The 14,169-nt window shown below is 44.2% G+C and overlaps 1 protein-coding gene across 3 annotated transcripts in view; it reads left to right on the forward strand.

Annotated features, from left to right (window-relative positions):
- Positions 1 to 14,169, forward strand: part of sash1a (SAM and SH3 domain containing 1a) — a 202,604-nt gene that overhangs the window by 147,982 nt on the left and 40,453 nt on the right. For all 3 annotated transcript variants that reach the window (XM_069932254.1, XM_069932256.1, XM_069932255.1), the window contains exons 11-13: positions 411 to 560; positions 5,461 to 5,587; positions 6,643 to 6,812. In XM_069932254.1, the coding sequence (XP_069788355.1) occupies positions 411 to 560; positions 5,461 to 5,587; positions 6,643 to 6,812 (447 nt within the window). The remainder of the gene's footprint in view (positions 1 to 410; positions 561 to 5,460; positions 5,588 to 6,642; positions 6,813 to 14,169) is intronic.

Genomic DNA, 14,169 nt, shown 5'->3' on the forward strand with positions numbered 1-14,169 from the left:
GGATGTGGAATGAGCTTCCGGCAGACGTGGTCGAGGCGGGATCATTGGTTACATTTAAGGAAAGACTGGATCGTTACATGGATAGGAGGGGACTAGAGGGGTATGGACCGGGGGCTGGTCAGTGGGACTAGGAGGGTGGGGATTTGCTACGGCATGGACTAGTAGGGCCGAACTGGCCTGTTCTGTGCTGTAAGTGGTTATATGGTTATATGGTTAAGTTGTGTGGCTTTGAGATAGATGTGGGAGCAAACAATTCAGGTTGCCATCTAATTTCTTGTCTCCAGCTTGTGATGTATTCTTATCCCCACTGGAAAATCTGCATGATAACATGATCTGAGTTCTACTCATCTCGGAAATGGGGATGCATATGAGTTTCATATTATAAAATGACGCTGTTTTTGTTTCCCCAGCAATGTGATTGTAAGGACAGCAGTGAGAAAGGAGGTATAATAAAATCCCCGACAAATTCACGGAAATCGTTGAGCAGAAAAGTCAAGTCAGTGAAAGAGACAGTCAGAAGGAAGATTACAAAGACCTACAGTGGTGCCACCACTCCCCAGGCAAGTGAACCCAACTGCCTTTCCCCTCCCTCTTTAAGGGGCATCTTGTCAACCAAGTTTAAGCCTCTTGTCATCATTCCTTTCATCTTGCCTCAGCATCTTGAATCCTTCATTCTGCACATAAAGTGTCTTGGCCTTTATCCACATTTGAAAGGTATTGTATAAATTCAGGTGGCACATTTTAATTTGGTGATTGTTAAACTGTTAACTTCTGAATGAACAGTGTGAGACGGGGTTCAGTTCAGTACGATTATAAAACAAGGTCTCTGCTTGATTTGCCCTCTGTGGGCTTTGCTACAAACTGAGAAAAAGGAGCAGGGTGACCAGTTACTTTGACAAGTTCAAATCCGAGGGAATCTGATATCTTGAGCAATCCTGTTCTGCAAATTTGTAGAGGAAGAGCATAGGCTTGTTTTCTAGAGATAGATGCTGCATCTCTGAGGCAGATACAGTAGGCCCTGCTGTTTCACAGATCCACTGACCCATGTTCAATTCTGACCCTGGGTAGTTTGTATGTTCTCCCTTTGCCTGAGTTTTCTCTGGGTGGCCCAGTTTCTGCTCAAGTACCAAAGAAGAGTGAATTGACCATTGTAAGTAACAGCATTGTAAGGTGCAGACCTGGGAGAGCGGAGACCCAGTGCTGCTTTGAAGGGTTAACCACCCGGTCCTAATGCCAGCAGTTCTTTAAATGACCTGTTAACGGAGCCGATGGTTTTTGTAAGCAAAATCTTGCAACCCAGGTTTCTGCCCAACATGGCGGTGTCTATGCTCAGCAATAGCCACGAGGGGTTGCCGTCTCCAGGGCAGCAGTAGACCGGCACAGGGCACCAGAAATGGGGAGAGCGACCCACCCATTGAGAAAGAGGAGACAACTCAACAGGCAGCGAATACGGCAGCAATCTGGCAAGGGGCTCTGTGGCTGAGGGACTCACAAAGGCTGCAAGGCTGCAGACATCTTGTGGCCGTTGGACTGGCACAGTCTGCAGGTTGATGGAGACTGGATTGTGGAAAGCAGGTATTGGAGCTGGGATTTGATATGGTGCTGAGGGCATGGAAGGTTCCCAAATGGCTCAGGTGCTGAAAGCTTCCTGATTGTGTTGGAAGTTTGAATCTAAAGTTCAGGTTACTGATGAATCAAAAATGAGCTTGTATGTCTGCAGGAGCACTTGAGACAAATCCACAGACACAGTGACTGAAGGAGCACTTGAGACAAATCCACAGACACAGTGACTGAAGGAGCACTTGAGACAAATCCACAGACACAGTGACTGAAGGAGCACTTGAGACAAATCCACAGACACAGTGACTGAAGGAGCACTTGAGACAAATCCACAGACACAGTGACTGAAGGAGCACTTGAGACAAATCCACAGACACAGTGACTGAAGGAGCACTTGAGACAAATCCACAGACACAGTGACTGAAGGAGCACTTGAGACAAATCCACAGACACAGTGACTGAAGGAGCACTTGAGACAAATCCACAGACACAGTGACTGAAGGAGCACTTGAGACAAATCCACAGACACAGTGACTGAAGGAGCACTTGAGACAAATCCACAGACACAGTGACTGAAGGAGCTCTCTTTTGCTTTTCTTTCTCTCTTACTGGGAAAACCCTAATAGCCTGAATATGCCTGAGATTGTCTGATCTCAGAAACTAAGCAGGCTTAGGCCTAGTCAGTACTTGGAGGGGAAACCGCCTAGGAACACCAGGCATTTGTAGGTTTCTGTGAGGGGCACTGGACAAAATGGCAACATTTGGTCTGCCTTCCGGTAGACAAAAGTTAAAGAATTTTACCCAATTTCAATACTACATTCTAAATGTAGTATTTTGTGACAATAATGGAACTTTACATGTAAGGGGTGGTGGGCAACACTGATGGCAAATTGTTTTCTGCCTTATGGCCAGAAGAAGACAATTTCATGTAATATTACTGTCGGACTCTGGCTTTACCATACTCTTAATTTAGTCTATGTGTAGTCTGAGTCCAGCGTGTTCTTTGAATGAAGTGATAGGAGAAGGTATTCGGTTCAACAGTCAGTTTATTACACAGCACAAGAATAAAACTTAACAGTGCTCTGGGTCAATCGTTAGTTCATAGGTCACCTGCACAGTGAGCTATTCCCCAAGACTGACCCCTTTTGTCCAGTTGGCTCAGTTTATATAGATCAACCTTATCATACAGAACAAAAGTTGGCTTCCTTTGCTAGATCTTTTTGCATAAGGGTTATCACAAGTCATCTCCTGTTTTGCAGATATCTGGGGTGTAGCACTCCCATCTTAATCCTCCAAGCCAGACTATCCTGTTGATTGGATCAGAAATTAATTCATCCCCAGATATTTCTAATCACCATTCTGTTCCTGTCTGGCCAATTTCTGCTGTTCTCTTTAACACCTCCCCTGCCTTAATCTTCCTCCTAGACTGGTTTTCCATTCCCTTTGTTTCTTGCAGGCCATTCTTTGTTCTGGTCTGGCCTGTGTCTCCTGTGCTACTCACCACCTCCTTCAGTTTGAGTCCTAAATCGTTTTATGCATTTCCTCTCCCTGTATTTTGGGAACAGACAATTTTGCTCAGCCAACTTTGCTCCATGCCGTGATTGCCACTTAATCTCATTCCTTTTTCCCTGAACCATGCAGTAAATATAAACTTATTAATTAATCATTTCTTTCATAATGTTTTAACCCCTAGATTCCAACATTACATGTTCTGTACTATTGCTATTAGAGCAGGATTGGTGTAAATGGGTGCTTAATGGACAGCATGGACTTGGTAGGTCAAAGGGCTTGTAATCCATGCTGAATGACTGTGACTTTAGTGTGTGAATGGCACTGACCACCACTGGGAAGATCAGACTCCAAGCTCTCTGTAAAGTTGCTGCCTGACCCCTTTGTGCTCATGACTGTGGCTGTGCCTGTGTGATAAGCTGGGCGCTGGGTACAACTGCTCGCCATCTTTTGTCTGCTGCCCTTTAAAACTGCTCTTCTGGATCCTCTACATCATGTATGACCTCAACCTTCAGGGAGACAGCACTTTCCCAACATCTCTCACATGCAGAGAGCCCTCAATTTTACTCTCCAACTTACCTTTGTGCCTGTGGCTGAAATTGCAGTCACATCTGGAGTTAATGCCTAATATTTGTTCAATGTTGCTTGTTCTTTTATCTTTTTCTCTTCAGCCATAAGAAATAGGGACAGGAGTCAGCTGTCTGGCCTGCCATTCAAAGGTAGAATGGATTCTGTTGACACTGGTTAAGTTAAAAAAAAAACTCACAAATGCTAGAGAAATTCAACAGGTCAAACAGCACCTTTATGTAGCAAAGTTGAAGATACATCACGAATGTTTCGGGCTTGAGCCCTTCATCAAGGTGTGAGGGAACATGAGAGATGTCTGAACAAAAGGGGAAGGGGGATGGGGCTGGGGGAGGGGGGGAAGACTGCAGGAAGGAAGGGTCAGGAGTCTAGGCTAGGTGGAGAGAAGAAAGGAAGTAGGAACTGGAATAACTAGTTAAAGGGTGGTTGGGGGAGGGAGAAAGGCAAGCTGATCAGTGGAATGCAGTGAACTCAATGTTCATGCCCTAGGGTTTTTTTTTTGTTTTTTTTTAAATTATTTTTCACACCATAAATCACATTAGCCATGCTACACACTTTTTCTTTTTCACACATGCCCAGAATGAAAAATGCCCAGATGAAAAATGAGGAGTGAGGAGTTGTTCCTCCAATCTGTTGGTGGTCAGGGGATGGAAGTGTGAAAGGCCATGGACAGACATATGAGGTTGGGAGTGTGACTCAGAATTGAAATGGTCGGCTACAGGAGGTGGCTTTTGTTTCGAACGGAGAGGAGGTGCTGTGCAAAGCAACCTCCTAATCTGTGTCTGCTTGCTCCGATGTAGAGAAGGCCACAGAGGGTGCACCGGATGCAGTAAATTAATTCTTTGGAGGTACAGGTGAGGCCTTCTATTCAATATGACTGAATTGACTATAGACTTTGCTCCAGTTACTCACCTGTTCCCCATAACCCTTAATTACCCTACCATTAAGAAATCTACCTATCTGTGTTATAAATATATTTAATAAGACAACCTCTTCTGTTTTCTTGGGCAGAGAATTCCACACATTTACTCGTCTCTGGGAGAAGCAGTTTCTCCTTATCTCTGTATTAAACCGATTCCCCTAAATCTTGTGATTATGTCTCCTAGTTCTAGTCTTAATGACCAATGGAAACAACCTCCCTCCTTCAATCTTATCTATTCCTTTCACAATTTTCTATTAATCTTATTTTAAATTTAGAGATACAGCATGGCAACAATTAACATACTCACCCAATACATTTTTGGGAGGAAGCTGGAACACCCAAAGGAAATCATGCAGTCAAGGGGAGAATGAAGAAACTATTTACAGTCAGTGCAATTTTGAACCATGGTCACTGGCTATGTTGTGTACCATTTATCTCAGCTTGTTCAATAACAAACTCAACCATCCATTCCATCCAGGGCACATTAAATGTGTATGATAAGACAGGTTGCTTCAAGGTGGTGTATTAATAAGACAGGTTACTTTAAGGTGGTGCCAGGCTCTTGTAATAGCTCTCTTTTGAGATGTGTTGTAATGGTGGCACGGAGATCAAAATTAGTATTAACAACTGCATCAGAAGCAGCGGTCACAGTAGATCCTGTGCTGTGGCTCCATGATGGGTACAGGGACAGTGAATTTTAGCAGAGATGTGCTTCCTACTCTTGTCATCTGTGTAATAAAGATGACGATTCAGATGTATGTTGCATTTCAGTGATCTTCTGTTCATTATATGCCAGGGTCAGCAAGCTGCAAATTTTGTAGGACGCAGGCAAAAGAAACTAAAATTGGGTGAGACTCTGTAATTCTCTTTCTCTCTCCCCACAGCCGACATCTGATGGAGTGCTGCCCACTGCCCAGGTTTCTGATCCAGCTGACAGATCCAGGATCAGACTGGCTGGTGCTGGTTCAGTGGAGAGCCTGCGGAGCTCCTTGAGTGGCCAGAGTTCAATGAGTAAGAAGACTCCCATCTTCCATTTGGGCTTGTCAGCATTGTAGGATTGCCCTGACTTCAAAGCAAAATGTTGGGAGGAGTTAAAGTAAAATTACAGGAGTTGGCTGGGTTGGTTCAATTTTTGGTAGGTGAGGGAAAGTCGTAACCATCCAAATTTGGTTATACTTTCAAGACCTCTTATTCACGATTGGGAATGGGGTGAATCTGGAATGGGGAGGGAGGGAAACAATTAGACCACAATGGGGAATATTAGGACATTTGGACTATAATGGAAATATGGTGGGCACAATTGGACCATCATGAGAAGGTAGAGACAACTGAACTCCAACAGAAAATATGTCAAGTGGACCAAAATGGGGAAGAGTAGGGCATCACCTACGGCTCCTAGAACACTTCCACCAGCGTTGTCTCCACTCCATCCTCAACATTCATTGGAGCGACTTCATCCCTAATATCGAAGTACTCGAGATGGCAGAGGCCGACAGCATCGAATCCACGCTGCTGAAGATCCAACTGCGCTGGGTGGGTCACGTCTCCAGAATGGAGGACCATCGCCTTCCCAAGATCGTGTTCTATGGCGAGCTCTCCACTGGCCACAGTGACAGAGGTGCACCAAAGAAGAGATACAAGGACTGCCTAAAGAAAGCTCTTGGTGCCTGCCCCATTGACCACTGCCAGTGGGCTGATCTCGCCTCCAACCGTGCATCTTGGTGCCTCACAGTTCAGCGGGCAGCAACCTCCTTTGAAGAAGACCGCAGAGTCCACCTCACTGACAAAAGACAAAGGAGGAAAAACCCAACACCCAACCCCAACCCACCAATTTTCCCCTGCAACCGTGTCTGCCTGTCCCGCATCGGACTTGTCAGCCACAAACGAGCCTGCAGCTGATGTGGACTTTACCCCTCCATAAATCTTCGTCTGCGAAGCCAAGCCAAAGGGGGCATTTAGACTACAATGGAAATATGGGGGGCATGGAGAGATGCAGCAATTGGACAATGATAGGAAGGTGGGGGCATTTGTCATGTAGTTTGCCACAAATTATAACTCTGTTTCAGGTGGTCAAACAGTGAGTACCACAGATTCATCAACCAGCAACAGAGAAAGTGTGAAATCAGAAGATGGGGAGGAGGAGGAATCTGCCTACCAAGGGCCTTTCTGTGGCCGTGCGAGAGTCCACACTGACTTCATCCCAAGCCCATATGACACTGATTCACTGAAACTCAAGGTACCACCAAATCTTCACATTATCTGTGTATTTCTCGGCGGCATTCAAAGATGTACATACATGAAACAATATATATTAATATCAGCAGAATGTTCAATACAGATAGACCCCGACTTATGATGTTCTGACTTACGATATTTCAAAGTTACAATGATCAGAATCTGTTTTGAATAAAGGTAAGTCGGGGTCTACCAGTATTGTGCTTCGATGGACCCAACACTTTTTAAAAAAAGGTGATTTGGAATGCATGCGCAGATTGCTGTCGCTGGGAAGGGAGAGAGAGATTGAAAAGGAAGGGAGAGCGACAGCAATCTGTGCAGACGTTCCGAATCACAATGTGGGTTGCGAGATGATGCCGCTGTCCCTAGTTACCAGGTGCCACCTTGGGCTCCTGGCAGGAGCAGGGCCAGCAGGGGCTGGGATGATGGTCTTCTGAGCCGGCAGGGGCAGGGATGTCAGCCTCCCGGGCCGGCAGGGGTGGAGACATTGGCCTCCCTGGCCAGCAGGGGCGGGGACATTGGCCTCCCTGGCCGGCAGGGGCGGGGACATTGGCCTCCCTGGCCGGCAGGGGCGGGGACATTGGCCTCCCTGGCCGGCAGGGGCGGGGACATTGGCCTCCCTGGCCGGCAGGGATGGGGACATCGGCTTCCCAGGCCCACAGGGGCGGGGACATCGGCCTCCCAGGCCCGCAAGGGTGGGGTCGTCGACCTCCTGCTAGCAGTAGCAGGGATGTCAGGTTGTTCAAGTAGACCCCAACTTATGATAATTTCACCTTACAATGCGAGTCTTGGAACGGAACCCATCGTAAGGCGGAGTCTATCTATAAAGTATATCTGACTGTGTCCCATCTTCAGATAACAGCCTCAATAGATTATTATAGTGCTATGGATTACTAAACTTTACAAACCCCTCATTTCCATATACAAGGCTCTTGCCAATTTGCATCAACTCTGCCAAGAACTTGTTCACCTCTAATAAAATCACCTTCAAATCTATGGTCATCCTGAATGATTCACTTGGTGCATAAGGACTTATTGAGCCATTTCAGAGGAAAGTACAAGGGAGGCAATGGTTGTCTTGGGATTTGAGGAATCCTGGAATATAAATACCAACATGGATAAGTTGGATTGAATAACTGATTCAGTCAGTGATTCTCTTCAATCTAAATAGCACAATGAGCACTTCTCTCAACACTCCAGCCGGTGCAGTACAAAACAGCAAGGCCAGATTGGTGAGCGGCATAGTGACACAGCTGGTAGAACTGCTGTCTCGCAGCTGTGGTTCAGTCCTGACCTCTAGGGCTGCCCCTGTGGAGTTTGCATGTTCTTTCTGTTACCTCATGTCGGTTCCCTTTGAGTGCTCAGATTTGCTTCCATATCCCAAAAGCTAATTTGGAGGTCTTGTTGCATCAGGGAAATATGACAAAAGCAACCACAGCATCCCATATAGAAAGGTCATCCCTGATACAGTCTCATTGAGTCTTACCTTTACCCACTGATTCCTCTTCACATTGTTCACAAGTTGAGGTAACCCACCACTATACACCAGAATTCTAACTACAGCCTAATTAATGATTTTGAGCAGTTTTGCATTAATTTAAAGCACAAAATATTCCTGGTGCTATAGTTTTACATTTTCCATGACCTTGCATATGGACAATGTACATTCCTTGATTCTCCATTTGATGCTTTCCTCATTCTACATCTGAAATGTATCGCCTTGTATTTCTCCACATTAAAATTCAGGTTTGATCAATGCTGTCTGTATGGATTTTGTGTGTTCTCCCTGTGACTGCGCAGGTTTCCCCTGCGTGTGCAATTTCCTCTCATGTCCCAAAGGTGTGCAAATTGATAGATTGATTATCAGTTGCACCCAATATGGAGGTAAATGGTGGAATGTAGGGAGAGTTGATGGGAATGTGGGGAGAGCATGTTACAGGAATGGGATTATACCCAGAACTCGCATCACCTCAATGGGCTGAAATAACCTCCTTCTGCACCATAAAAATGTGCCAAATATGGTCATCCTCATCATCAACTGCTCTTTTTTTGAACATGATCGGCAAAATTTAACAATATTCTTTTCTGTGAACAGGTTTTCAACTATGTGTAGATATGCAAGTGGTGTAGCACTGACGCCTGTAGGTAGACCATGTAAAGTTGCTGCAGACGAGTTAGCAGATCTTTACAAAAGTAGGTGCAGGAGGAGACCTGCCTGCAGCTGACGTGGACATTACCCCTCCATTAATCTTCGTCCGCAAAGCCAAGCCAAAGAAGAGGAAGAAGAAGAAGAAGACAAAAGTAGGTGCAGGAGGAGACCTGCCTGCAGCTGACGTGGACATTACCCCTCCATTAACCTTCGTCCGCGAAGCCAAGCCAAAGAAGAAGAAGAAGAAGAAGAAGACAAAAGTAGGTGCAGGAGGAGACCTGCCTGTAGCTGACGTGGACATTACCCCTCCATTAATCTTCGTCCGCGAAGCCAAGCCAAAGAAGAGGAAGAAGAAGAAGAAGACAAAAGTAGGTGCAGGAGGAGACCTGCCTGCAGCTGACGTGGACATTACCCCTCCATTAATCTTCGTCCGCGAAGCCAAGCCAAAGAAGAAGAAGAAGAAGAAGACAAAAGTAGGTGCAGGAGGAGACCAGCCTGCAGCTGACGTGGACATTACCCCTCCATTAATCTTCGTCCACGAAGCCAAGCCAAAGAAGAGGAAGAAGAAGAAGAAGACAAAAGTAGGTGCAGGAGGAGACCTGCCTGCAGCTGACGTGGACATTACCCCTCCATTAATCTTCGTCCGCGAAGCCAAGCCAAAGAAGAGAAAGAAGAAGAAGAAGAACAAAAGTAGGTGCAGGAGGAGACCTGCCTGCAGCTGACGTGGACATTACCCCTCCATTAATCTTCGTCCGCGAAGCCAAGCCAAAGAAGAGGAAGAAGAAGAAGACGACAAAAGTAGGTGCAGGAGGAGACCTGCCTGCAGCTGACGTGGACATTACCCCTCCATTAATCTTCGTCCGCGAAGCCAAGCCAAAGAAGAGGAAGAAGAAGAAGAAGACAAAAGTAGGTGCAGGAGGAGACCTGCCTGCAGCTGACGTGGACATTACCCCTCCATTAATCTTCGTCCGCGAAGCCAAGCCAAAGAAGAGGAAGAAGAAGAAGAAGACAAAAGTAGGTGCAGGAGGAGACCTGCCTGCAGCTGACGTGGACATTACCCCTCCATTAATCTTCGTCCGCGAAGCCAAGCCAAAGAAGAAGAAGAAGAAGAAGACAAAAGTAGGTGCAAGAGGAAACCATTGTAGACCCAGGAACTTGTTTTAGCATTCTCGATGATCAATTAATCTTCCTACAAAATTTCACTTTCCTTCTTGATTTCCAATCCTTTGATTTAATTTGTGTCTGAAAATCTCATTTGAAATATGCTGTGTCAGATTACTCACAGCTTCCCATTAAGAGAATTCCAAATGTTTATAACTCACTTAGAAATAAATTTCTCCTCAATTTCCTTCAAAGTGACCAATGCCTTTTTTTTTAAGCAATGTCCCGCAATTCCAGATTCTCCAACTTGAAGAAGCAGATTCTTAACAACCAATCAATCACTCTCAGAATCTTTTGATTAAATCACTTCTCATTTGGCACCATTTTTTACACACATCCTCCACTGACTGCTGTCCATGTAAGGTGAGTAACTGGAGCAGGTTATGTCAGAGATAGACAGATCAATGCTGTTTATGCTAAACTGCAAAAGCTTAGTTGAGCATGGATGGAAAATCCAGAATTTAACAACAGATATTCTCAATTCTGATTTGCACTATTTAAGAGATTACGTGTGCATTAATAATTGAATTGTGTGAGTATTGGTTTTAGAGGAGGGCTGTTCACTCTCTTTAAATAAGGCTACAAGGAATGCTGCAGAGGGCATTAAAATAATGCTCAGACTTCCAAATGCCACCCAAATATATGGGACTTTGGCACTTCACCCTGGAGAATGAGCTCAGTTTCTCTTCCCACATATGTGATCAAAGTATTTGTTGTGATTTTTTTTTAGATTTAGATTTACATCTTTAGTTTTTTTTTAAATTTTCATGGACTTTGGGGGTAGTTCCTGTGCATCAACATGAGAGAATCAGGAAAGAGCTCAGAGGGCAGAGGGTGTCTTCAGAGGGCAGAGGGGTGGGAGAAGAACCGTCAGCAGGGACCCTAACCACAAAGGCATTGCTGGGTGCAGTTCTCCCAAATGCACCTCTGCACGCAGCAATGCCCCTGGGTCTCTGCTCTTCCATGGAATGTGCAGCCACAGAGCAGAGCTCAAATGCCTCTCCCAGTGACATGGAGGGTAAAAGGGACAATCCATTTCATTGTTCTCAGAGGGGACACCATTGGAGCTTTAACTCTGGAAAACCAAATTTACAACAGGTGAGTGTCACCCTGACATGAGAAAAAGGAAGCATGTGATGACTATCAGTTGCTTTGCTGATGTACCTACTCTCATGGTGGATGGTAGTTGGTGAGGTGAATGTGTAAAGCTGAGGTAAGTCACATGACAGTAACTAGACATCACTGTGTGGTAGCCATTGTTAGCAGCTACAAGATGTGTGTTGCCTGCAAATGTTCACAAGATTTGTGGAAGAGTCTTGATGAGTGATGGCACTGAATAGATTTATTGAGCTTGAGTGTATAGTGTTTCCTGCGCTCCTGCTCCTCCTCTTTCTTATTTTTCTTTCTCAAGAAGATCCCCTGAATTCTGTGGGGTGTCACAGTCAACAGATTTTGTGCATCGTGTAGTCAGCCATGGAATCAGTTACCATTTCAGGTCTGGGACCTTTCATCAGAACTGAGCAAGGGGGGGGGGGGGGGGGGGGTGGTGTGGCAAGATGGCATGGAGTCTAGACGTGTAATCTCGACCTCTCTGGCCAGACTTTTAAGTACCCGTTTTTTAACCCTTTGTTTTCAAGTTTAAACTTTTTAAATTTTAAAGTATTGAGGAACTACTATGGCCATTAATGGTAAAAAGATTAAACCTCAAGTGCAGAAGAAGTTACATTATCGAAGTGCTGAAGATTTGGGGCTTAAATGACTTGATGCAGCTTCAGGTTTAACTTCTTCAGTTTTTAAACCACAAAGACTGCCTGTGGGAGCTGAAAAAAAAATGTCTACTACTCACCAAGTGAAGGATGGCACTGGAATTACCTGTTCTCTGGAAGAAGATGCGTGTTCCCAAGAATTGGATCCCGATTCTGGAAGCCTCTCGATTTTAACGGAGGGAGCATGCAGGAAGACGACTCCATTGTTTGAAATGCATCAGGAAGCATTTCAACCTGAAGATATCGATTTCCTCCATGATTTTGTGCAAAAACAACGAGCTGTGGGGGAGACCAGCGGCGACCCCCTGAGGAAGTCGGGGTGCTGTCGCTGGGAGTAAAACCGCAGTAAAACCTCTAAAATGCCTTTCGTTGAGTTGCAGCAGGAGCTGCAGTTACCTGGTTCTGCCACTATGTTAGAGAAAGCAGGGCTGAGCTTTTCTGAGTTACAGTGTATGCAGTTAAAAGCTGTCATTCAACCTTTAATGAATGAGATGGTTCAAATGAATTCTAGTATAAGTTCAGAATTGAATACAGTTAAAGCACGTGTAGAAGCATCTTGTGAAGATTTTTAAAAATTTCAGTCTGTTTTTTTGGAATGTAAACAGCAAGTGGTTTCTAACACAGAAAAAGTGTTGAAGGTTGAAAAATCAGTTATAGAATTGGGAGAACGTGAGAAGGAGTTAGAGAGGAAAGTAAACTACTTGGAGAATCAAAGTAGAAGGAATAATGTGAAAATCGTTGGTTTGCCAGAAGTTATAGAAGGACAAGATCCTCTTTGTTTTTTTAAAGACTGGATCCCACAAGTATTAGGACAAGAATTTTTTTCTGAAGGCTTGGTATTGGAAAGAGTCCCTTCCTCTGATTCCCCATCTCTGATTCCCCACTTTAAGAAGAACACCTTTACCTGGTCAACCACCGAGATCGAAAATAATTCGATGTTTGAATTATCTGGACAGAGAAGCAATACTTCGACTAGCAGTGCAAAATGCGAGACAATGACAAACTCCGTTATTGATTCAGAATAGTAGAGTTTTTTTTTATCCTGACTTGAGTCAAGAGGTCATTCAACGCCGATGTCGATTTAACCCAGTTAAAGAAGCTTTGTGGCATAAAGGTTATAAGTCTACTTTTCGCTACCTGGCAGTGTTGAAGGTGTTTTATGAAGATCATTAATTTCGGTTTTTTGAGAATGATCGTGAAGCAATGATTTTTGCTGATTCATTGCGAGACATAAGAGGACAAAGACGTAGTCCACCATTGTCTCCTAAAGAAAAATCTGCTTGTTTTGGAAACGGAAGAAATGGCAGAAATGGGAAAAACGGGAATGGAAGAGTCCAACTTTTTCTGAAATGGGATCTCCGAGACTGGAATCTCTTGGATGAATAGAAGAATTTTCTTATTCTTACTCTACTTTTTTTTTGTTATTATGATATTTTGATGTTATTCGTTGTTTGGCTGGGGAGGGAGAGATTTGCTCTACTAGTCATCAGCCACTGGTGGGTGACCCACCCCCAATTTTTGTTTAGGGATTACTACCTTTTTTTTTAAAATTTTTTATTTTTCACACCATAAATCACATTAGCCATGATATACACTATTTCTTTATCACACATATACAGTGACTTTTTCTCCCCCCCCCCCCTTTCCTCCCAAACCACCCCCCCACCCCCCCCTCTCATCCATTTTAGGTATACAATCTAGGTTGCATTAAGCCAGTCAGACAATGTTGTCATTCAACAAAATTACACCAGAAATTCTACTGAGTCCATTCTTTTCTTTCCTTCTCCTTCCATCAACTTAGGTACTGTTTGTCCCCGGTAGGTTTTCACTATTGTATTTAATGTAAGGCTCCTATACTTGCTCGAATATTTCAATATTATTTCTTAACCTATCTGTTATTTTTTCTAATGGAATACATTTATTCATTTAAATTTAGTAGTTTCTTCCTTTTAATTTGGTTATGTATTCCATTAATATTTAAAGACATATAGTTCAGCGTAGCCCTTTTATATTTTGTTTATCTTCTCTTTCCGTTTTTCCATCATTACCTTTCCTCCTTTTCCATTTCTGTTTTCTTATTTTCAACTCTTTATAAGACAACATTCCTACAACATCCAACATTTTCCTTATTCTCCTATTTCTATCTTATTTATCCCCAATCTCCCCTTCACCTCCTGAGTTGTCCTTTATCCCTTGTCGGACAACCACATCTCCCCTCTCCATTTGGATTTGCGAATCCACTCGCAAGCGTCAACTGATTTTGCAGTGACCGCTATTTCCCC

Source organism: Narcine bancroftii, chromosome 4 (assembly GCF_036971445.1).
Source record: "Narcine bancroftii isolate sNarBan1 chromosome 4, sNarBan1.hap1, whole genome shotgun sequence".
Lineage (NCBI taxonomy): Eukaryota > Metazoa > Chordata > Chondrichthyes > Torpediniformes > Narcinidae > Narcine > Narcine bancroftii.